General features: G+C 42.5%; 2 protein-coding genes across 4 annotated transcripts in view; one reads left to right on the top strand and one right to left on the bottom strand.

The window, feature by feature from the left end:
* Positions 1–477: 477 nt before the first annotated feature.
* Positions 478–11,297, bottom strand: ANGEL2 (angel homolog 2). Its single transcript, XM_015857291.2, is given in 10 exon segments — positions 478–980; positions 2,968–3,131; positions 4,681–4,741; positions 5,306–5,432; positions 6,807–7,228; positions 8,026–8,095; positions 8,843–9,096; positions 9,845–10,275; positions 11,061–11,140; positions 11,142–11,297. Coding segments are annotated over 10 exon segments (1,905 nt in total). The 5' UTR covers positions 11,283–11,297; the 3' UTR covers positions 478–825.
* Positions 11,298–13,430: 2,133 nt separating this feature from the next.
* RPS6KC1 (ribosomal protein S6 kinase C1) overlaps positions 13,431–22,684 on the top strand; it is a 79,610-nt gene continuing 70,356 nt past the window's right edge. The window contains exons 1-4 of one of the 3 annotated variants that reach the window (XM_015857289.1): positions 13,521–13,602; positions 18,016–18,051; positions 18,832–18,943; positions 22,124–22,244. In XM_015857289.1, the coding sequence (XP_015712775.1) occupies positions 18,905–18,943; positions 22,124–22,244 (160 nt within the window). In that variant the 5' untranslated portion in view covers positions 13,521–13,602; positions 18,016–18,051; positions 18,832–18,904. Of the gene's footprint in view, positions 13,603–18,015; positions 18,052–18,831; positions 18,944–22,123; positions 22,245–22,684 lie in introns of all 3 variants that reach the window. The other 2 variants (XM_015857288.2, XM_015857287.2) reach the window with 2 other exon arrangements.

The following is a 22,684-nucleotide window of genomic DNA, read 5'->3' as shown; positions in this document are numbered from 1 at the left end:
TACTTTTTGTTGTGTCTAACACTGGCTATTATTGGTAAGTGTCCAGGTTGTGATATTCCAGAAAATACCCAAGTCGTTTTAAAATGTCGCAGTGACACAGTATTTAAATACGTGACAAATAGGGGAAGCCACTGATCAGCACATCCGAAGCATTTGCTTTTAAATTAGCCTAAAATTTAAGATTCAGACCAGCCCTAGAGCGTGTGTGGAGTAACCTAAATAAGTACTTCCTGCTGTAGAAGAGATTGGAACTGATGTGAAACCTGCCCTGTGAAAGAGCTGAGGCTTTAAGCAAATACTTCTCTGAGTGCCAGACAAGGGCTGCTCGAGTCCTCCCTTACCCATCTTCTCCTGTTAAATTCCTTTGCAGAAGCGTTCAGATGAAAGTGGCTTAAAGGGAACTCCATAATAAAATATTATTTCCATCTCATTACGAAATTTGATGCGCACACAAACTCTCCTTGAAGAAATGCACAATTCTCAGAGAATAATCAATTTTACTCAGATTTACAATAAAGACCATTTACAGCATTTCTTTGAAAAATAATGCCATTTTAAGACTGGCACTGATGTTTTCCATTACCAAAGAGGAAGCTCATGTAAACTCTTCTTTTTTTTTTTCCCACTTCAAAGACTTCATAAAGTAATTAAAACTCTTAAAAAAAGGTCTCTTTAAAAAGTCTACTTTACCCAATGCTACCAAATCAGCATGCAAGCAAAACATTGAAACCGAACCAGCAGTGCTTGAACTAACTTGAAAAAATAAAAATCACATTAAGAGAGAAGGTGGGAGTAACTGTAGCTACATGGAAAGTCCTTTGGGTGTTACCGTTCAACCAGCCTGAACTCTGCGAGCAATGGCAGGTGGTCAGAGGAGTTATTTTCATTGGGAAGACCGTTAACAGTCCAGAGATCTTTCTCTGTTAGAAGGGCCAGCCTGCCGAGGAGCTTCAGACCCCCGTGAAGAGAATCCTCCGTTCCTAAGTGAAAACAAAAGGTCAAAAAACATTCAGTAATACTCAATTCCTACTGAACTAAAAAGTAGGAAAAAAAAGTAATAGATGGCATTCATACATTTTCAGAAAGAAGAGAACATGACAGTCTGTGGTTTTGCATGAAACAATAACCAAACAAGATGGTTTGGAATTCTTTCTGTTTATTACTGTTCCCACACAGAAGGACTTGCTTCCACCCAGAGATGCAGTACTGAGAAGGACACAGCCCCTCCACTTCACAGCAGGGGGAGCTGAGGTAATAAGGGAAAAAGATTTATTTGTCCATTGTAACTTTCCTGAAAAAGCCTCATCCAATCCAGCCTTATTCCTTAGCGCAGCAGCATGGCTGTACAGAGCTGACATTGGCAAAATTAAGAATCATATAAGATTTACTGGTACACAGAACATTTCTGTACCCTCAAGCTTGCAGTTCTCCAGCAGGCAGACAATTCTACTGAGGATGAAAGCCTTTCGGCTTCTTAATCCCCAATTGCTCATCATAAGAAATGGATCTTTCTTGGCGTTTCCTGCTAACTTTCCATCACAGCCTTAAAACAAATTTAACAGGTACCAAAACAATCCCAGCTGAACCTTTTAAGGGCTGGCTTACAAGCACAACTGTGTAAGGGATCACCCAGCAACTGCTAAACACTCCTTGCAGAGTTCAGGAGCTTCACCCCCTTTGCAAGCTGCTAACTTACAGGCCTCTGACAACCCAGTTGCTTGCTGCAGCCTTGAAGGAAATCCTTCTTGCTGCAAAAATGCCTCAGTGTCTTTAGAGCACGTCTGCTCAGCTCCCGAGCCAAATGTATTATTTGGCAGCACCCGCACTTCTACAAAGCAGCAGTTCATTGCTACAGAAGGCATGGTCTGTATGCAGCGATTCATGCCAGCTCCAGGCACGCACTTTGGAAGTGACCAAATCCAATCCTGCAGGACCCAGGTAAGCACTAACTCCCTTTTCACAGAAACATTTCCAGAGCTCCAAACTAAGCTCTTGGCTAAGCATGCCATTAATTTTTAAATCACACAGCACTCAGATTGCACAGAACTCAGGAGGAATTTGGAAACTTTTCTAAGAGAAGCTTTTCATTTATTGTGTGCGTTATGACAAGTGAGATATGAGTACATTCACTCAATATTAAGGATCTAGACCCAAAGTATGAGGAGATGAAGGTGCAATTTTCATTTCAGTTACCAAGAACAATATAAATTCACAAAAATCTGTGGCAGTCTGCACTGGGAGCAGAGCTGGAATCCAGGTTTCTTTGCGAGTTCTGCAGAGCCATTTATCTGATGGCACTGCACTGTGCGCTCATGTCTGACAGTGGCATAAAACACACAGCTAACTGTAACGTGAGAAGTCTGCTGCTCAGGGTACCACCCTAAGCACGTAAATTTGATCGAGGCAGTGCAGTTCCCCACCAAGAAAGGCACCCGCAGAGGCACCGTGTCTTTCTTGCACCATCTGGTGAGTTTTAGCTGGAATTGCAATCAGTAACAACTGGGCATCTGCCAGTGCCTGCTCTCAGAGGAAAGGCCATTCACTTGACATTAATTACACCAAGTCTATCTGAAAAGTAATTTTCTAGGAAGCAGTTCATTTATCAGCTTTAGCACACGTCGTGAATTGCTGTTTTATTGACTGAATGATTGGAAGAACTACTTTGTTGTAGGTCTTGCCACTAACATCCTCCATGAGTTACTGTCAACAGTATTTCCGAGGTGCTACTTACATCACTGATTTTATGTAGTCTTAGCTCTTGGTTTCCATGCTGAGATGGCAATTACAGGAATATTTCTCTAGGTGAAAGAGTTTGCCCTGTGTGACATTCCAGCTGTGGTAGGTTGACAAGGCAGCCATACCTCTGAGGTACTTGATATGGATCAAATTATCATGTTTCCCTTACAACCGGATCCAGAAGTTCCCTTTTAGCATCTCTGAAAAATAATTCAAAGTTGGTTTCTTTACCTGGTTGGGCAACAGAATCATCATTTGCTGCAGAATAGAAAATATAATCCACAGTGACTGCGCTTCGGGAGTGACAAGTTGTTACTTCTGGCAACCCAGTTTCAGGAAAGTAGTGAGAATAGACTGAAGACAACTTAAAATGGTGCTGCAATTTTGATGACAATCTAGATGGGAATCAAAGAAAAACATTTTATTTTCTTGCATTTCCTAGGAAAAAAAAAAACAATCAAATGGTTTCCCATTCAAACAGAATAGTCAACTGGATATGCAAACTGGAGTTTCCCTTAAGCAATCATTCTCATCACTTTTTGTGCCAGAAATGTTTAGATAAGAATAGGTTATCAGAAAGGGACTGGCTATAACTCATCTCTACCTGGGTTCTTCTGTAAATATATATATTTTTTCCTAAACTAAAACTCAAGTGTTTTCAACTTAGGCTATGCCTAAACTTGCCTCTACTCAGGCTCCTGTTTTGCCTTTCCTCATCATCAGCCAGTCTGTTCCTCTGCAGCTCATCCCATCTCATCTGTTTATTCAGTTCTCAAAGAAAAAGGCACAACTGCACATTTCAGCAGAAGAGCTCATCTCTCCCTCCCAGCCATTTGCTCCCATCAGCTCAACAAATTACCCTTTCCACAGCTGTACCTGCCTCACCCTGCATGGCTGCATTTTAAACCTAATCTGCAATATGTTCTGGTTAAAATAAAGTGTTTTACTGTTGTTTTTACAATTTAATCAGCTTGAATGGCAGTAGGTACAATACAGGAAAGTAGTAATTTCTGCTCTGGAAATGGATGGGGAATAAGTTCCTCTTTCCAGCAATCCTGTGACTTACTGCCTAGCCAGCAATCATCGCATCTCCACTGATTATGTCATGCACAACAGCTTTATCTTCTATGAGTTTTCCTTACCATCGCTCAAGTTCTTGTACAACATTGTTTAGCAGTTGCTTTTACTTGTGCCGAGAGCAAAGAGCGTTTGTCTGTTTTATATCTACTGTCTGGAAATCTGTCACAGTCAGTATATTCTCTACCGAACCCTTCAATATTTGCTCATGTTCTTGTAGCCCTTAGTGATTTTCCAGTTAATCCCCTCCCAGCTTTCTTTTTTTTCCCCAAGTCAAGAGACCCAAGTTCATTTAGTCACTCTCCAGATCAAAGCTATTCCAATGACTTTGATCATCCTTGTTAATTCATTGCCCTTATAAGATGAAGCAAAAAACCTGCAAGCAGTTTTCAACATGTGGCATGCTACAGATTTATTTACACTGTAGCATTCCATTTTCTGTACTGTCATCAACTCCCTTCCTCCAAACAGTAATTCCTTGCCTTTTTTATTACCAGAGGTTTTAATCTATTAGCGGTGATACCAAGATCTCAATTCTGATAAGACACGGCTAACTTAGCGCCTGACATCACACATATACCATTAAAGGAGCTTCCTTTGCTTTATTTTACATGTTTTTCCCAGTTTGGTAAACACAAATATATTCTTCCTTTCAAAAAAAAATAACCATGTGTTTCTTCACAGCAGTCTACTGATTATTTTGCCAGATGGGCAGACCGAGATGAGCGTGCATCTTATATCCGTATCTGAAATCAAATACAAGTGTGGTCTAAAACCAAAACCAATACAATGCCCTCCCCTCCCCCCAAATAAATAAGAGTATAAGATGCAGCCAAAGGAATGCATCTTTTCCCCAACAGCACATACTTTTCAGATGCTATTACAATCTCTTTGGTGTTATCCAATGTAGCTTCCTCCATTTTTTCTCCTACCAAATAAAAAAATACATTCAGTTCACATTTAACAAATAGAATGTAGGTGAGACTAATGTTGAAAAGCTACAACAGAATATCTACATTCCCTACATCACATTCATTTCAAATTGTTTTGGTGGATGAAAAGATGCGGGGTAATGTTCAACAAGGAATCACTTGCTTTCCCCATTTGTCCCATAGATACTCTCACTGTCATACACAAACGCTGGAGCAGAATGTAGGCTGATGCTACACACATGCTACATTCCTCTCTCTTCTCCCTGTCACAGCACAAGGAGTTGTCCTGATGCAAACACAGTAATCCTGACGTGATTATCTTTCAGCTCCCGAATGGTAAATTCTGTGACTCTTCAAAGATTTCAATCTGAAAGTACTTATCTTGTACAACATTCACATTTGCACATATACATGTGAACAAATAACTTCACACTCAAACAAGCCCAACAATAAGCTCAAGGCTATATTTTCCCTTCTACTAAACAAGATAATCTGTTTTTCAGTGCTTCCTGAAGGATGCTTTCAAAGGACCACAAAAATCCATCAATCCCCAAACTGACCTGCATCTTCTTCTTTTTGCTGCTGTCTTATTTCATACACACAGTTCTGTGAAATACCTAATTTTTTGGGCCAAATTGGAATAGATAAGATTCTTTGTCCCCTTGGAAACTGTTCTTGTCCAGAGACCTAAGAAAGACAACAAGCTTTTTCAGAAGAAATCTGATTAAGAAAAAACAACCCTGATGTGACTGCACATTTTCTGTGCATTAGAACTTTAAGCAAAAAACAGCCCCCTAGAATAAATCTTTTTAAAATGGCTTGTCAAGTCTTTGTAAAAAACAGTACATGCTCTTTATCACAGAACAGCTTGCGCTGGAAGGGACCTTAAAGATCACCCAGCCTCAGCCACGGACATGGCTGTCCACAGTTCAGGCTGCCTGGAGCCCCATCTAACCTACCCTGGAGAACCTGCAGGGATGAGGCATCACAGCTTCTCTAGGCAGCTGTGCCAGTGCCTTGCCACCCTCTCTGTGAAAAGCTTTTATCTAAACCTGCCTTCCTTAATTTTAAAGTCATTACCTCTTGATCTTTTACTACACTTCCTGATAAAGGGTTTCTCCCCATCTTTTGTGTTGAACCCCTGTTCACAAACACTGAAGGGCCACAATGAGGTCTTCCTGCAGCCTTCCGTTCTCCAGGCTGACCAAGCCCAACTCCCTCAGCCTGTCTTCATAGGAGAGGTACTCCAGCCCTCTGAGCATCCTCATGGCCTCCTCTGGATCACTCCAACAGGTCCATGTCCTTCTTGTGCTGGGGGCCCAGAGCTGAACACAGTATTCCAGTGGAGTCTCATCTGAATGTACATTCCCTTTGTTTACTCCTATCGATGTTTCTTTTTTGCAGCTAACTAATTTTCCATTATAGCTGTTATGACATGAAGCTGAAAGATTACTGAGAACCCTGTTTACATTGTAATAGGGCTGAGTGTAGACATCTCCCTAGTAGGATCTTATCTTTTTTATGCTTATTCTTTTGGGATCAAATAAGGCCAATAATGGGCTAAAAAAACAACCACCCACTGGCAACAAACACCACTGGGGCTGTTTTCCTATTTTCAGTACTTCCTATTAAATAGATTTTGACATACCCAAGAGCTACAGCGCACAAGAATTTACAAAGAAACCCATCTAAGCTGAAACAGTTCAACCTCAGCACCCAATCCTGTATTTGATTTTTACAATTATTCTAACCGCTGTAATTCAAAACTCATCTAAAACAAATGTCATCTTCTCAGAGAGAACGCAGTATGTAATTGATTAAGTGGTTATTTTCTCCTGCTTAAAGACCAGAGCACTTAGAGACAGCAATACAAGCATCCCGTGGATAACTGCCTTTTAAGAACAATTAATTTGTTGGCAGATTTTTCATTGTAGTGATAGAAGCAGATACAACATCATGGTAAGGCACAGCTAACAAACCCAGGCTTAACTCCACAGCAAATTTCTGCCAGTTCTCTTTAATCAGAATCAACTTTTTCCAGGTAAGAAATGAAGAGCTTACCTTCCCTATAGCAAGTCCTTCATAATTTAACTTCCCTTCCTTTATAAATCTGTACAGTGGAGAACCAGGAACAGAATTGAAGTCACCACAGATGATAATTGGGCAGAAGGTACCATTCTTCTGAGGGGCAACACTCGCAATCTCTGCCAGGAGCATTGCAAGCTGGGTCAGTTTGATATCCCCTCTCCTTGGGTTATACAGCAGATGCGTATTCGCTATACAGATGGCAGCATTAGTTTTACATGGAAATTTAGGCTGCAGAAGCAACACTAGTCCAACATTGTCCCTGTCCAAGAGTGGAATATCACGGCGAAAAAATTCCACGGGATTGGATGAGATCAGGCTAAATTTAGAAGTTTTGAAGCAAATAGCACAGCCATCAGGTTTTCTCCCCGTCCTCATTTTATACTCACAGTGATACCCTGCAAAAAAGGTAATGAAAACCATGAAATGCTATTGTAAAGACACAGACTCATTTAAAAAAGAAAGTTACACTCCACACTACTTTTTTCCCCTCCCACAGCAGTAAAGACTCAGTCTGAAGTACTGAAGCCTAAGGGAAGTTCAGTGCACTCTTTTTATTCCTTTCTTTAATGTTCGTCATTGAACCCTGCATCTTTTGAGGTTAAATTGTCTGATGCTTATCTTGTTTTGGAGCAAAGATGACCTTTGTGAGAGTTACTTGGTGTCACTAAATACGAAGCTAAGAACAGAGCTCCTAACCAATATCCATCACTAACTCCCTATGAGAAACAAAGACCTGAATGGCTTTGACAGAAATACCAAAACAATTGGGTCACAATAAAAAGAAACTTACAGAAAACTGAGTTCTTGTTTATCCTTCAAGCTGATGGGGATCATCCCCATTATCTCTTGTTTTCCGAAAATAAATGCTTTAACATGACATTGAGCTGCCATCTCAAGTCAGGAAATAGTTCAATATCAACTGCCCCAAATAAATTCCAGCTAAAAATGTAAAAATGTAAGTTTTTAGTATGGTATTTATCTGGTGCTCTTTAAATGCAAAATTTCTTAACATAACTAACAATATAGAAGTAATCTGTAAGCTAAGATTAGAGGAAAACAACCCAAAATATAAACCACAAGTCACGTGAAAGCAGGCCTGCCTAATAAAGGATTTTTCTTCCTGCATGTTACTTGTGAAGCATAACAGTGATTAAAAAAAAAAAGTGTAGTGGCCGTAAGAGTTTCATCATACCCAAGGATTCCAAACTTGACTTGATCTCTTTCCTATAGTGGTCTTCTTGGACTTCTTGTAAACAAAGTACCTAAGGCAAAAGGTTTACAATAAAAATATCACTTTGTCTCTCTGTTGGCAGACTCCATGTGTGCAGACAAAACCAAAAAGATTTTAGAATCCTTCTTTGCCCCCATAATCCTACAAATGGGTTCATCCTCCCATTAAAAAAAATGCTCCTTAAAATGAAATATTTGCCAGTAAAAAACAGGCATTCGGCAATTCAGTCTTGCATGTCCATTTCTGGCACAGTTGAATACACAGGCTTCAGCTCTAGAGGTTCAGAAGTGCAGATTATCAAAGAAAGGTGCTCTGTGTTCCCACTCTATGTCTATCATCAGATGTGGTGAACACATGACGCTGGACTGAGTGGACCTTCAGCTATACTTGCATCAGCTATTCTTAAATTGAGAGCCTTCTTTACTACACGCTATTCAAGCATGCATTAAAGACAAAATGAGATTCACATGAAGAGAAGACTGAATAATAATTTTGCTGTGTGTCAGCACAACAACAGAGTCACTTCAAAAAGACCATTCTAGGAAGTCAGGGACAAAAGGCAACCGTGAGTATGATATACTGTTTGCCATTCCTCTAAGTTTGGACCATAAGGAATGCATAATAAATCATAGTTCAGAACTATACTATTAGGCATGATATAACTAACCACTCAGCTGGATTCACAAGACAGCCCATCCACTAAACTAAAAACGAGCAAGGATTTGCTACCCCATTCCATCTGTTCTTATCAATAGCCACGTGCTTGTTTTCAACTCACATCTGCGTCCAGCTGTTTGATTTCTTGTAGAATGTTGGGAAATCTGTATGTCCAGATTAACAAACGTTGTCTGCAGTGTTTGTACAGGTGGGAGTTATCTTCTAACAAATTCTGTGAGAGGATGTTGTAGGACATGACGGTGAAATCAAATTTGGCTTCACATTCTCTATTGCTTTGGTCAGTCTCTGCACTTTCCAAGATTTTCATTGTCCTGCTGTGCTGACAGAAATATTCCCAGTGTCTTTTGATGTTTCCTGTTAAAAACACACGCAGCAGAAAACAAGTTACATAACAAACCGTATGACTTCTTACCGCTCTTAGAAATCAGTCTGCTAACTACTATTTGCCTTGGAAATCGCTTAACCAGTTCTAAAAGCTCACCTGATTAGCAGCGATTTAGAGTCTCCACTGAAGAAGATCTTTATATAAGCATCAGTAAACAGCATAGCAGAAAACAATGCCCTGGATTTCTAGTTACTTTGAAAACAGGAAGCTGGCACGTTCTAAGGAGATTGCTGCTGTCATACCATACCACCCCACCTTGCTCCTTCCTTGCAGGAAGGCTGCTGGCTCACGAAGTCAAATCCAGTCTAAGACACAGGCTTATATCACTGCCTGCCCCTGCATCCTAAATGCAATGTATCTGCAATGAATTCCGCAAGGCTTCAAATACTGTTTTCACGGTGGGAGAGAAGCCACGCTGCACCTTTGTGAGTACCTTTATGTGCTGTCACAACGTGTGAACAAAAGATGACCACTCTCTCAGATAAAGGTATATCAAGATGTGTTTGCTAATAGGAGGAGTGGATAAGAAAGGAGTGGATAAGAAAGCAATAAGACACATAACATTTTTAAAACACATGTTTTCTGGGAGAGGCGCCAAGAAAAACAGTAACAAAAGAGGTGGGCAATGTTGCATCTAACTTGTTACAAATTGTTACAAGTTCTATATTCTTAATAACAGGAACAAACAAGGAAAAGAAGCAAGAAAATGTCTCTTACTTTTCTTGTTACTCTCACTTCTTTCATCCTGTGAGTCAGAAACACATAATGCTTCTTTCTGCTCAGAGAAGTTCTGTCCTTCCAGGGCTGGAGAATCAAGCTGGGAGCTGAGCCTCCTCTTCTTTGTCAGTGGTTCTTCTCCCTCAGCTTTCATACTGGGGTTAGGGAGGTGAAAGCAAGAATTTGGTGCAAAGTTATCAAGCTGCCAATTAGAGTTCTGAATTTGCCTCCAAGGTCCAAAAAACGGTGGGAGCCTCCAGTTTGCTGAGGAATCAACTGGAACAGGCAGAGGGAACGAGGCCCAGGGGCAGTGTCCGGCCCATCTCATACAGGTGGGAGCTGGGCTGCTGAAGGCAAACACCTGGGAACCGTTGACATGGGTGATCCAGTCTCGGCCCAGCCTCTGTACGTGACGGGGCAGCATGGGGTGTCTACCAAAGAAAGCGTACGTTTTATTACTTACATGCAACAAAGTGTGCCTGTAAGAGGCTGCAGATGCAAGTCACCCAGACTACAATTTATAAAAGCTGTTCCCTATCTACAAGTTAACGCATACAGAATATTCATTTTTCCATTAGTTCTAGTTCAGCTACATGAGAGAAGAACCACATTTTTAGATACCACTTACACATTACAACCTCTTATTTAGAATTACAAATGTAGTTGTCATGTGTAGAAATGTAAACCTTAACGTAAATGATGACCTGTGAAGCGAGACCTGAGGAACTGATCCTGTTCTGCTGAAGAAGGAAAAGGATACAAATGGCATTTAATGTTCAGACTCTCCCTCTTAATAACTACCTACAGCTCCTCCTCGTCGAATTCAATGCCACATCTTGTGAGTGCTCAGCAGAACAGCTTTTACAGAAGGTCACTTTGTGCACCTCTTCTTTAAGATGCTGTTTTAAGGAGTCAGAAAAGCATTGACTTGTAGGAAGTCGGGAATTTGCTGAAGGAGGCACTGACCTGCACCGTGCCAAGACGAGAAGGAAACAGACGATATCGATGCTCCCTTTCAGGCTCGACAGCCAGCAAAGAAACCTCACGCCCACGCCGAGTTCCGCTGTGCACCGCGGCGGTGCTTAAAGCTACCGACCGGCACGACCCGGCCTTACACAAGGGCAGCGGGGCCCGACACGACACCCAGGCCCGGCGGAGGCCTCGCAGCGCCCTCAAGCCTCCCTGAAACCCCGATCCCCGCCCGCTTGCTCTTTACCTCCCGGCGGGCCCAGGGCCGGGCCCGGCCCCTCGGGGCCCTGCTAGCCGCTCCGCCAAGCCCTGGTACCCCCAGAAGGGGGTCATTCCAGGGCAGCGCCAGCTCCACCCGCCGCCTCCACACTCCCTGCCCGCCGCTTACCCCGTGAGGGAGGTGGCTAAGCCACGCCCGCTCCCCCGTGGGACTTGTAGTCCAAAGCCGGCCCTGCCGGCCCGCCGCCATCTTGGTTCCGGGGGCGGGCGTCGAGGCCGGGCCGCCATGTTGGGTCAGGGCGAGGTGAGGTAGCAGGCGCCATCATGGTTGTGGTCGGGCTGCCCCGTTGTGCTTCGGCTCTCAGAGAAATGAAATGCTGTAGGTTAAACGTGTTAGGAGTATTTTGGAGACAGAAAACTGTCACCCGTAGCATCAACTGCGGTTATTTCTTTGTGTTCCCATATTATGTGCTTATTTTGTTTTGATGTATGATAGCTGTGAAGACAGTTTTTTTTGGTTTTTTTTTTAAGGTCTTTAAGAAAAGAAAGGCATGTTGGTGAACATAGAAACTGTAAACGACAACAAAATGCAAGTCAGAGATTAATCATACGCTGAACATCTTTTCACTTCTGTATTTTGTTGCTATTTCTTACCTTGCCCCAGGTGAATTTTAATAACCCACTGACGCTTAATTACGTGTAATCTCTTCTAATTATTATTTTGTATATCTAGGCTATGCTACCTATGTTAAGATAGAGCCTTTGAAATAGGTACCCCCAAATACTGGCTTGTAACTAGCAGCCAAGTATTTCATGAGTCATTTGAGCTTTTGAAGCTCCCCAGTGATGTGAGGCTACTGGCTCTGAGGGATGCTTTGATTGATTATGCCACAGTACTTCAGCAAAATGGTCCAGAACTCAGTTTCCTGCCTTCTAAAGGGGGTTGGCAACCGATGCTTAAAGATGTGCAGGGACCAGGCAAACTGCAGCTGAATGCTCTCCCTGCCCCCAATTGCTTTGAGTGCAGTAGATTTCCTGAGCCTGATGTGGTTTCTTTTCAGTAAATCTCAGTGTCTCACTCCCCAAGTACTTGAACTTGTGAACTTTTTCACAGAATCATAGGAGCTGGAAAGGACGTCTGGAGATCATCTAGTCCAATCCTGCTGATAAAGCAGGTTTCCTACAGCAGATCACACAGGAAGGCATCCAGGTGAGTTCTGAGTATTTCCAGAGAAAACAACCTCACTGGGCAGCCTGTTCCAGTGCTCAGTCACACTCAAAGTAAAGAATTTTTCCCTCCTGTTTGTATGGAACAAAATGTCTTCCAGTCTGTGCCTGTTACCCCTTGTCCTGTTGCTGGCTACCACTAAAAACAGTCTGGCCCTGTCTACTTGACTTCTGCCCTTTGTGTATTTATGAATGTTGATAAGGTCCCCTCTCAGTCTCCTTCAGACTGAACAGTCCCAGGTCTCTCAGCCTTTCCTTATAAGGGAGATGCTCCAGGCCCTTAATCATCACTGTGGCCCTCCACTGGACTCTTTTTAGAAGTTTTGTTGTTCTAAATGAAAAAAAAACCAAAAAATTATTCCACGTCTCTGATTATTTTTATTTTGGTCCTCCTGAGGTTTCCTAGTTCTAATATACATATACACTCTGACTGTACAAAATATCTAAAGCTTAATCCAGCCATGGAGTTGTAGCATTGCAACACACCCTTCTCTATCTACTGAACTCCTACTGCTGCATCTCTGCTTCTCTTCCCTGAGAGGAAATGCGTTCTAATACCCAACCTGAACCCACTGTAACTTGAGGCCATTCCCTCTCATCCTATCACTGTTACCCAGGAGAAGAGGCTGATCTCACCTCACCACCTCTTTTCAGGCAGTTTTAGAGAGCAATGTGGTCTCTCCTGAGCATCCTCTGGACTGAACAATCCCCAAAATTCTGCTCAGCTGCTGCCATAAAGTCTGTGGTGTCTCGCTGCATATCTTTTACAACTTCCTTGCTTTCTCTGGACATGCTCCAGGACCTCAGTGTGTTCCTTGTAGCGAGGGGCCAGCGATAGCTTGGAATAGCAAAGTAATCCAGATAAAACTGAGAGACAGGGTGCTACGAAACTCACTTTTGGCCAATTTCTACCCTATGAGGTGTACAACCCCACATAGAATGGACTCTTACTGGGCACACAGTGCTTAAAGCAGCAGCTGTGTGTGGATGCTACAACGCTCGCTCCACTCGGAGGCACTGAGCTCTGACCGGATCTGGCCGAGCTCTCTGTGCTTTCACAAGGAAAACTACGCTCACATAGTCCACCTTCAGTCACATCAGTCCCGGCAGGGGAACACCCCGACCCTCCCTTCCTCCTGTCTGTAGGGCGCGGCCATGCCCTGCACCGCCCGGGCGGGGCGGGGCGTTCCGGGGCGCCGCTTCCGCCGCTGTCGGGGCCCGTTGCGGCGGCGGGCAGGATGCTGAGCCCTCGGGATCGCGGCGGGGAGCTGGCCCGCTTCTACACGGTGACGGAGCCGCGGCGGCACCCCCGCGGGCACACCGTCTACAAGGTCACGGCGCGGGTGAGTCAGCGCCGCCCGGGGCTCCGCCGCCACCGCCCGGGCCTCGGCCCGCTGCCCGCTGCCCGCCGGCGGCCGCAGCCCTTCCCTTCGCCCTCCCCGGCCGAGCCAGGGGCTGCTAGGCCGGAACGGTGACAGGGAGCCCTGTCTGCAGGGCTGCTCGGGCTCAGGCCTCGGCCCTGTGACGGTGCTGGATGCTTTTTGCCTCCATCTTCCCATTGAAGCCCCAGAGAGTATGTAAATGCGTGTAGAAAGCTGCGAGGGGAGCGGGAGTTGAGTCTCACGGGTTGGTGGATGTATTGAGACCACCAGAAAGGACAGGTTGCGTTCAGATGTGTGGGTGCTGTGGCTGTAGGTGTTCTGCCTGGGAGGGCAATGTGCCTGCGTGTATCTCTTCCCCCAGCCTTGGCATTCTGTACCTGTCTTTATGCTGTAGCACTCAGGTTTTTTTGAGCACGATCACATTGCATGAAACCACTTTGCAGAATTAAAGGTCTGTTTATATTTACTCTTATTCGCCTCCCCATCCTCCCCCCACCCTCCTCCACACACACACTCCAAACTAGGGCTGCTCCAAAAGTAATGTCTCCTATTCTGATGTGTTGGCCCACAATGTCAGAGGCAGATGTTGGTGGTATGGCAGTACAGGCTGAACCCTTCCACTGAGATTCCGTTACATGTTGTTGCTGTGTGACAGATGGCAGCAGAGGGGCACTCTGACAAAATGGTGTCCAACATGCGAGTGTGTATGGGGCAAAGGAATGGAACTGGAATTCCTCCATATGGAACGGTTGACACCCACTGACAACCTTGCAAATGCAAAACCTTAGCCTTCCTGAGCTAAAAGTGTTCCCTGGGAATCAATTATGTAAGGTTTATTGGGGTTCCATACAAGCTGGTCACTCTACAAGCACCACCTTGTAAAGCCCAGCAGCGAGCAGTCCCGCTGTGCTGTAAGTCAAGTAAGTGGTGCAGAAGGCTGACCTGGCTGAACAGGGAGCTCCTCTTGGAGCTGGGGCAGAGAAAGAAAATATGAAGCCTCTGGAGGCAAGGTGGGGCTTCACAGGAGAGTACAGAATGTGCACTGGTGAATGTGATGTCAAACGAAAAGGGCTTTCTCAATATGTCGATAGCAAGAGAAAATATTGTACTGATTCTTGATGAAGGCGGTCGCTTAATAAGAAGTGATGAGGAAAAGGTGGAGGCATTTAATACCTTTTTTTCCCTCAGTTTTTAGTATTAATAATGGAACTTGGGCTGCTTGGTCTTCAGCATTAGCAAACCAAATCAAGAGAAGCAGTGACTTTCCATTTGTGGTCACTGAAATTGTAAGCAACAGCTGTATCAGCTGAATGTTTGCAAGCACATGGACTCTGGTGGGATCCCCTCAGGGCACCGAGGTGATGTTGCACCTGGACCCCTCCCACCAATTTACCAAAGGCTGTGTGGGCCTAGGAAGGTCCCTCTTGACTCTTATGGTGTCCTTCTGTGCACACTGTCCAGCTGTGAGACAAAATGGGTTTGTGCTATGCTGGGTGATGAACTGGCTCAGTGTAGAGCTCAGAGGGTCTCAGCGGATGGGGCTGGCTGGTGGTGTTCAGCTAAGGAAAACAATGAGTGCTGTGCCTGGGGCAGAGTAATGCCAGACACAGGTGCAGAATGGGAGATGGTTGAATTAAGTGATATTTTGGTATCTGCAGATTTGTTCAGGAGCAAGCTGTGGCTGACTAGTGAGAAATGACAGCATGTCTTTGTGTCCTAGAATCTGGAGCCATGCTGGTGGTGTGGTTTTCCATGCGATGCAGTTCAGAACTGGGGAGCACGCCGGCTGCAGCGGTTTTCCTGCAGAACGAGGAGTTGGTCAGCCTGTGTTCTCTCCAAATTAAGCTGAGCTAACCAGAGATATTTCATTCTTTGATATGTTTGGATGTTCAAAGTCCTCCAAGTGTGAAATTATCTAATTTATGCAGCAAAACATGTGTTGTATTGACACATGTAGAAATCCAAATAGCTTTTGTCTCATCTCGGTCGGTCTCTATTTGGTAATCTGTTACATGGTACTTGAAGTGAGGATTTAAGTGACAGACATTGGACAAAATGATTTAAAAATAACTCAGTGAACATATCTGTTGCCATCCCTTTTTCTCCCCTCCTACTTCTCCCTCCTGTTCCTGCAGTGCTCTGGCTCCATGGTTGATATCACAGCACTGCAGCTGTATTGGCTGAGCTGATGCTCAGCAGCCTTGGGGGACTGCCAGGAAAAAAGGGGGGTGGGTCTTCTCCTTGTGTTGAATCCCTTCCTGACAGACTTGGGGCACTCCGTGTGCTAGTGGAGATGTCTGATTCCTTTCAGTGGTGCATGAGTGAATCCTCTCTGAAACTACACTAAGGCCATGTATTTACAAAGTAGATTTGGTAAGTTAACAGCGAGCGCAGAAAGAATTATCAGGAAGTCATGATACCAAGAGAATTACTATGATGATATCTGAAAATGGAGGCTACTCGTAAAAGTTCAGAAAATCAGAAGATTACAGTTACTAATTAAAATTCATCTGAGTTCCTTTGGCTATCTGCAGGAATAGGAGTAGGATATTCTGAAATACTGAGCTCAGAGGTAAGGTATGAGATCCATTTAGGATCTCTTTCAGATTATAATGCAGTAGTTGTGCATTGCTCAGCACATTGCTGGGTATCCTGATGATATTTTTAAAACAGAGGGAAGTTGCTTGCATTAGAGGTTTGCAGAAGGAGCTGACTGCATTGCTCCTTGTGGGAGGACTAAAAAAGTGCACTGAAAATTCGGGGGTTAGTAACACATTTGCAAGTATCTGGATTGGTTGTAGGTTTGGCTGAAGGGGAAGACCTCTTTTGGGGCTGACCTTCAGGAATGGATATGAAGAACAAAGTAGGACGACACATTAATTATTACATACTGACTTAAAGTTGGCAGGGCTGGTGGATGTAGAAGGGAATGTAACATTATAACAAGTGTGGAACAGGGCCTCTGGGTTTTATTCCAGATTCTTACTAAACTGGCTGGTAATTACTCATCTCTCTGGGTCTCCTTCTGCCCATCTGGTAACTTCTCTAGCTGCCAGAACTGTTGTAAGGCGTTAACTAAAGGTGAGCTGCAAAATCAAACAGCTGGTGCGCACCCTTTGGTCTCCTTTTGATGCACAGCCATGCCTATGGTACCTTCTCTCCTCAGCTTTACAGGTTCCCTACATCAAGTACTCCAGCTGCTGGAAAGGAAGGGTCGGAATAGTTCACAAATGGTACACAGGAACTGGCTGGTAGTGAATGAGGTAGCACAGCCACAAGGTTAAAGTTTGGTACAGTTGCCAAATGTGACATTAGTCAGAGATTTCCTTGGATTGAGGAAAAGCTGAGGTAAGTTTTGTCAGTGCAGGCTGTTCCATGGGACTGACAGCTAAGTGATGCTCAAGGCCAGTGGGATGGTGTTTTAGGCTGTGGAACACGAATCACGTCGACTCCTTTAGCTTGCCCCTATATGTTACCAGTTCACAGTGCTGATTGCTTTGGGATGTGTCACTGTGTGGATAGTCTGAGTTCGGATTGAGATTGCCCTGTTTAACTAACAGTGAGCTAATTTTTGTGCTAAACAGTTTTGGCTGAGATACAGTGAAGGATATACTGGCTGACACAGGGTAATTGCAGTTCTGAAATAAATATACCTGGTTTCAATGTGTTTGATTATATGGATGTGCTCTTACTGCTGTTTTATAAGACCAATACAGAACTTGGATTACTAATGCTTTTGCAGTCAGTGTTTATTTATGGAAAGAAATCCTGACAAAACACAGGCTTCTTTATAGTGTGCAGCCAAGCCTCATTTTCATTGTGATTTTCCTCTGGACAAAGTCATTTATAATTAATTAGAGAAAGAGCATTTAAGCAGAAACAAATACGGAAGGATGGAATTAGTTGTGTATGCACATCGGCGGCTGTAAGTGAAGTGAAAATACTGTCTTAATGAATACAAAGCCTTACATTCACAGCAAGGTTGCGTATGACTTGTATTAAGCTAAGTATAGCCTTAATTAGCTCTGCTTAGTGGGAGTAATGTGACCCTAATATGAAATAATAGGAGAAGATGGGAAAGATGGAGGGGAGGGAGGGAGGGTGTTCTGTGCAGCTTTGTTCTGTGAGATGCCTCTTGTGCCTTTTTGCCTGGAATGTCCATCTTGTTTTCTCATCCCAGCAACGATCTCTGCTGCAGGAACTCCTTACCATGTTGTGTTCGGATATTAGACTTCTCTGAAACTAATGCAAGTGCAAGGAGAAATATACAAGGGCTTGCCTTTTCTCAGCTTTTAATTTTCAGCCATGAATCGTTGCATGTTTCCATTTGGAATAGTATAGCTGAGCACTTAATGGTTTTGTTTTCCTTTTCAGATTGTTTCAAGAAAAAATCCAGAGGATGTCCAGGAGGTAACAGTTTAAACTTGTACAAATGTCTTTACATATCATGTTATTTCTTTTGAAGTATCTTTGATGTAATTTAGCAATTTCTGTGTATTTTGGCATCATAATTGTGCAAACACTTCTTTGTATGTTTCCATCTGTTTGTTTTTTTTGCTTTCATACTTGAAAACAGTCGCATGTGTAACGTTGTTGCAATTCTGCCCACCGTGATGAATGCGACTTGAAACAAAGTCTTAGGGAGTAAAGTGTCTTTTGATGACAAAAAGGCTTTGATAACTTTGCAAGCTCTTTTCTCAGGGCTGGAATTGGCAAATTGATGGTTACTTAACTCCTACTGGTAAAATTAGAGATCAGTCCAAGTCTTAGGTCTCAGCTGTAGGTATTATTCTCCTCTTTAACCAATACTTCACGGAAAAGCCTACATCATTACTGTCTATAAGTGAACAGGGAAAATGGAGGCGCGTAGGAGTAATTGAGGGAGATTAGACTACAGGTCATATATTATGCGTCTCTCTTTGAGGCTCCTTAAGTATTTTCCCATGATGTACTTGGATAAAACTTTAGAACTGCTTGATCTTTGCCTCTTCCAAAAAGGCTCTGAATAAGCCTTGTGTCTCTTTAATGCCTCAGAAAATCTATTTTTTCTTTCCATCTTAATTTCTTCTAGACTAATGACTTGACGTTGCTGATACTGTTATGATGTACATGCTGTATCTTCCGTCAAAAGCACAACCTTACGACTTTTCAGACACTGAGTAACATGCATATGTTGAATTTCTGGTGCAGTCTCTTACCACAGTTGAGGAGAACCTGGATAGTTGATGAAAGAAGAGCCCATAAATGAATTCATTGCATCTGTATGGTCAGACATGAGTTACTGATTAGTGGCTTGGCAGAGGTGAGACTTGCCTGCTACACCCAATAACCCTTTGTTGCATCTTTCTTTGAAGTCTTGAGGATGAGACAAGCATGAGCGTTCATGCTTTTGGCTTTATTCATTTATTTATTTTTAAGCTGTAGAAGATTGAAGTGGCCTATGAGAATCATAGAGAAACTAGCTTGTAGCTTAGTCTCCTCTTCCAGAGAGATTCCTGAATTGAGCCTACCCATGTGCAGCCTCCGCTATTACATTAATCTTCATTTGTGGGAGAAACGCTTTGTAGCAGCTGTTGAGCTGTTCCTCAGAAAAATACATTGAGTGCCTTTCAGCTGGTGTGCTGTGTGAATATATTTAAAATATTTTGGAAAAACAGCAAAAGCATATCCTTTAGTCCTTACTTTACTTTGTAGATGTAGGGTAGCCTTGCAGGATTCCACGTGGAAACGTAAATGTGCCATGGACTCGTTGATAATTTTTCCACTTTGAACTGTATCAAAGTAATTATTTTGCATGTGATAGCGTGGTACTGTGATGCAGTTTTGTTATAAGCAAGCAAGTTCCTAGTTACTAAAAGCAATACTGTAGACTATAGTTGCCAGGAGAGTGAGTTACAGTGGGAAAACAACATACACTGGGAGCTTTGCTATTATACTGATCACCTGTGAAGCAAAAGAATTGTGGGCAATGTTTGAAGGAAGAAAAAAGATGCTTCTCATCTCCTCCTGCTGAAAATAAATTACCTTGATTTTCTGGAATACTTAACTAGAAATCCAACAGACAGAGTTATTATATACAACAACCCTCCTGCTTTATGGCCTCTATCGTGCAACCCCTCCCCACTTGGCTACTCCTGCCTGCGTTTTCAGAAGTCTCTTAGTGGCACTGCTGTGATGCTAATAAATGAGTTATGTACGTGCAGCTTTTTGTAAGGCCATGTACAGTCACCTCAGTTCTGCTTTCTGTCACCTCTTCTAACTACACTTTAGAATACCTCTAATACACTGTCTCTCCCACTGCAGACAACTAGAGTTCAAGATATCCCCACCTGTTATTGATGGGACAGGAAGGAAGATAACCTTGTAAGGGTTTTTCTCTCAACAGAATGAAGTTAATGTAAAATTGTATGTGGAGGAGTTAATAGATACCAAAGGGCTAGTGGCATTTGTTTCAATTCCCTTGCTTCTGGGTGCTGATGATGGCAACATGGCATATGAACTAATTCTAGCTATGGCAGTCGTGGTTGTTTTTCTTTTTTTTCCCCCTCCCTTATTTGCTGAGGAGAAAGTGTTGTTCATTGTGGAAGACAGGGATCAGATGAGTTAATAGAGATCTACTGGCTCCAGCTATGATGATCACACCTTATTGCCTTACAAGTCTAACTTAAGTTTTATGATACACATGGTGTGCTTTGTTGTGCCTCAAAGTATAACATGTCCTTCTGCCAAACTGATTTCTAATGACTATATTAGAGTGGGGGCTTTGCTAATTTTGCTGAGCTGCATGCATGCAAAGGCATGATTTCTATGGGCTTATGAAATAAATTAAGGTGACCTTTGCTCATTTGCTTTAGAGGCTATTTGTTTTCTCCTCCTTGCTACTGGGAGATCGTTTGCAGCAGCAAAAAAACAATATATTTCTTAGTGGAACAGAATTTAATGCTCATAATTTTTATCAGCATTTCCCATTGTCTCCAAGTACTGACAGTACTGCAACTTGATGTTTTGTGACTTTGCTTTCTTAAGAAACTCAAGAAGTGCTAATCACCCGCTTTCTGGATATTGGATTAGAGGGAAATACGGCAGCAGAAAATTATTGTTTCTGGAAGTCAAATCACTAGTTAGCTTTCTTGGGAGATTCTGTTTTTAATCGTCTTGCCTGTTGAACTCCATCAAATACTAATTGCAGCTGAGTTCTGGATGCGTGTGTGGCGCTGAGTCAGGGCAGCTGCTTTACACATAGTTAAATTGATGAGGTGGATAGAGTATTGCTATAGTAAACTTTGCATATCCACTCCTAACAGTCCCTTTGCCTTATATCTGCGTTGTTCAGTAGATATGACTTGCATCCACTGGCAGCTGGGAAGCCTGGTGATTAAAAAGAAAACAAGAATTACTCTAAAATCAAACCTTTTACTTATCTCTAAGTCTGATCTCCTTGAAAAAAGTAATTTTTTCAATGATGATTGCCCAAGAGGATGCAACTGGCTAAAGCAGAAATATTTGGAATATTTAAAATGGTGTTTAGTTGTGTTAACTGGATTGGGACATTTGACTGATGAAACACTGGAATCAACTTATGAATTTATTACACTCTTTTATTTATTTATTTATTTATTTATTTATTTATTTATCTATCTATTTATCTCGTTAGCAAACCTGTTAACAGTCATGTGTCAATTCTATTGCTTGATTTTTCTCCTGATTGGTTTTCCTACTGGGTTTCCTACTTCCTCAAATGGAAGGATACAAAGAATGGGATGGAAGAAGGATAACGTAGGTTCCTGGCTGCGAGATGGCTGCTTCTTTCTGAAAAGGGCAGATCAGCAAAATCTGTTGTAATGAAGCCTGTCCTTGCATTTCTGAAGTCTAGAGTACAAAAAGAATTATTTTTTTTAGACCAGGATTATTAGTAATAAAAATTTTGGACTTGCATTTGCCCATAATCAGCATTTTGTACAGGTGCATGAATTATCAGCTAGTTTGTAGGTCGTGGTATTTAATGCTCTGTCCATAAAAAATCTTCTGTCCATAAGATTCCATAAAAATCCTTTACTTGTACTGATTTGTTTCTCCTAGTTTTCTCTTGCTGTTGTCTCTTTCCCATACCTGCGTGAACCACAGCACGCTGTTGTGTTTTGGATAGTGAAATGCTCCTATTTGGCTTTTTTTTCCTTCTTTTAGTGGTTTCCTGTGTAACCAATTTGCACTGTGGCTGAAACAATGCTGCTTTCACCCTCTTGTGTCCCTTTTTCATCTTTCCCTTAATGTTTAGTCTGTATGCTATTGTTTTGTTTGCAAAAATTTGGGCTGGGGACAGGTAATGAGCCACTATTTTTTTATGATTGTCACGGTTGTCAGTTCAGATTGTGTATTTATGTTAAATGCATTTGCTGAAGGTAGTGATCTGATTTGCTTGACGATATATTTGTGCTGTGAACAGTGACCCTACTAATACTCCCCACCTCTTTCTGTGCTTCAGATAATTGTTTGGAAGAGATACAGCGACTTTAAGAAACTGCACAAAGAACTCTGGCAAATCCATAAAAACCTCTGCAGACATACAGAACTCTTTCCACCTTTTGCCAAAGCGATAGTGTTTGGTAAGCATGGTTTCTTCCTGAATTGCTGAAATATACTGATAATTCAGTATGCTGAGTTATCATTCTGAGTTATGCATTCTGTTTTGCATCTACATGGAGATATCTTTTCTATGTGATTAATGCTCCATCTTTTGGTTTGTTGTGAATGTCCTACCAATAGGCATTCTGCTATCACAATTTGGTATTTTTATTATTATTTTTAAATGGAATTACTTACGTGCTGGTGGATTTTAGAGATATACGTGCAAATGTTTATTGATATAATATGTTCTATAAAAGTCCTTTACAGTGGAGGTGGTGAGGAACTGGAGCTGTTACTGTACTGCCTCTGTAAACAAGGGAAGAATAGAATTAATTCCCTTCTAAAATACATCTTTCCTCTGTATGGAACGAACAAATGTAACTGCAGCATACATTCAAAGGGAAGGAAATCTACAGAA

This window comes from Coturnix japonica, chromosome 3 (genome assembly GCF_001577835.2).
Source record: "Coturnix japonica isolate 7356 chromosome 3, Coturnix japonica 2.1, whole genome shotgun sequence".
In the NCBI taxonomy this organism is placed as follows: domain Eukaryota; kingdom Metazoa; phylum Chordata; class Aves; order Galliformes; family Phasianidae; genus Coturnix; species Coturnix japonica.
The sequence above is the reverse complement of the archived record's forward strand: the minus strand, read 5'-3'. Positions and strand labels throughout refer to the sequence as shown.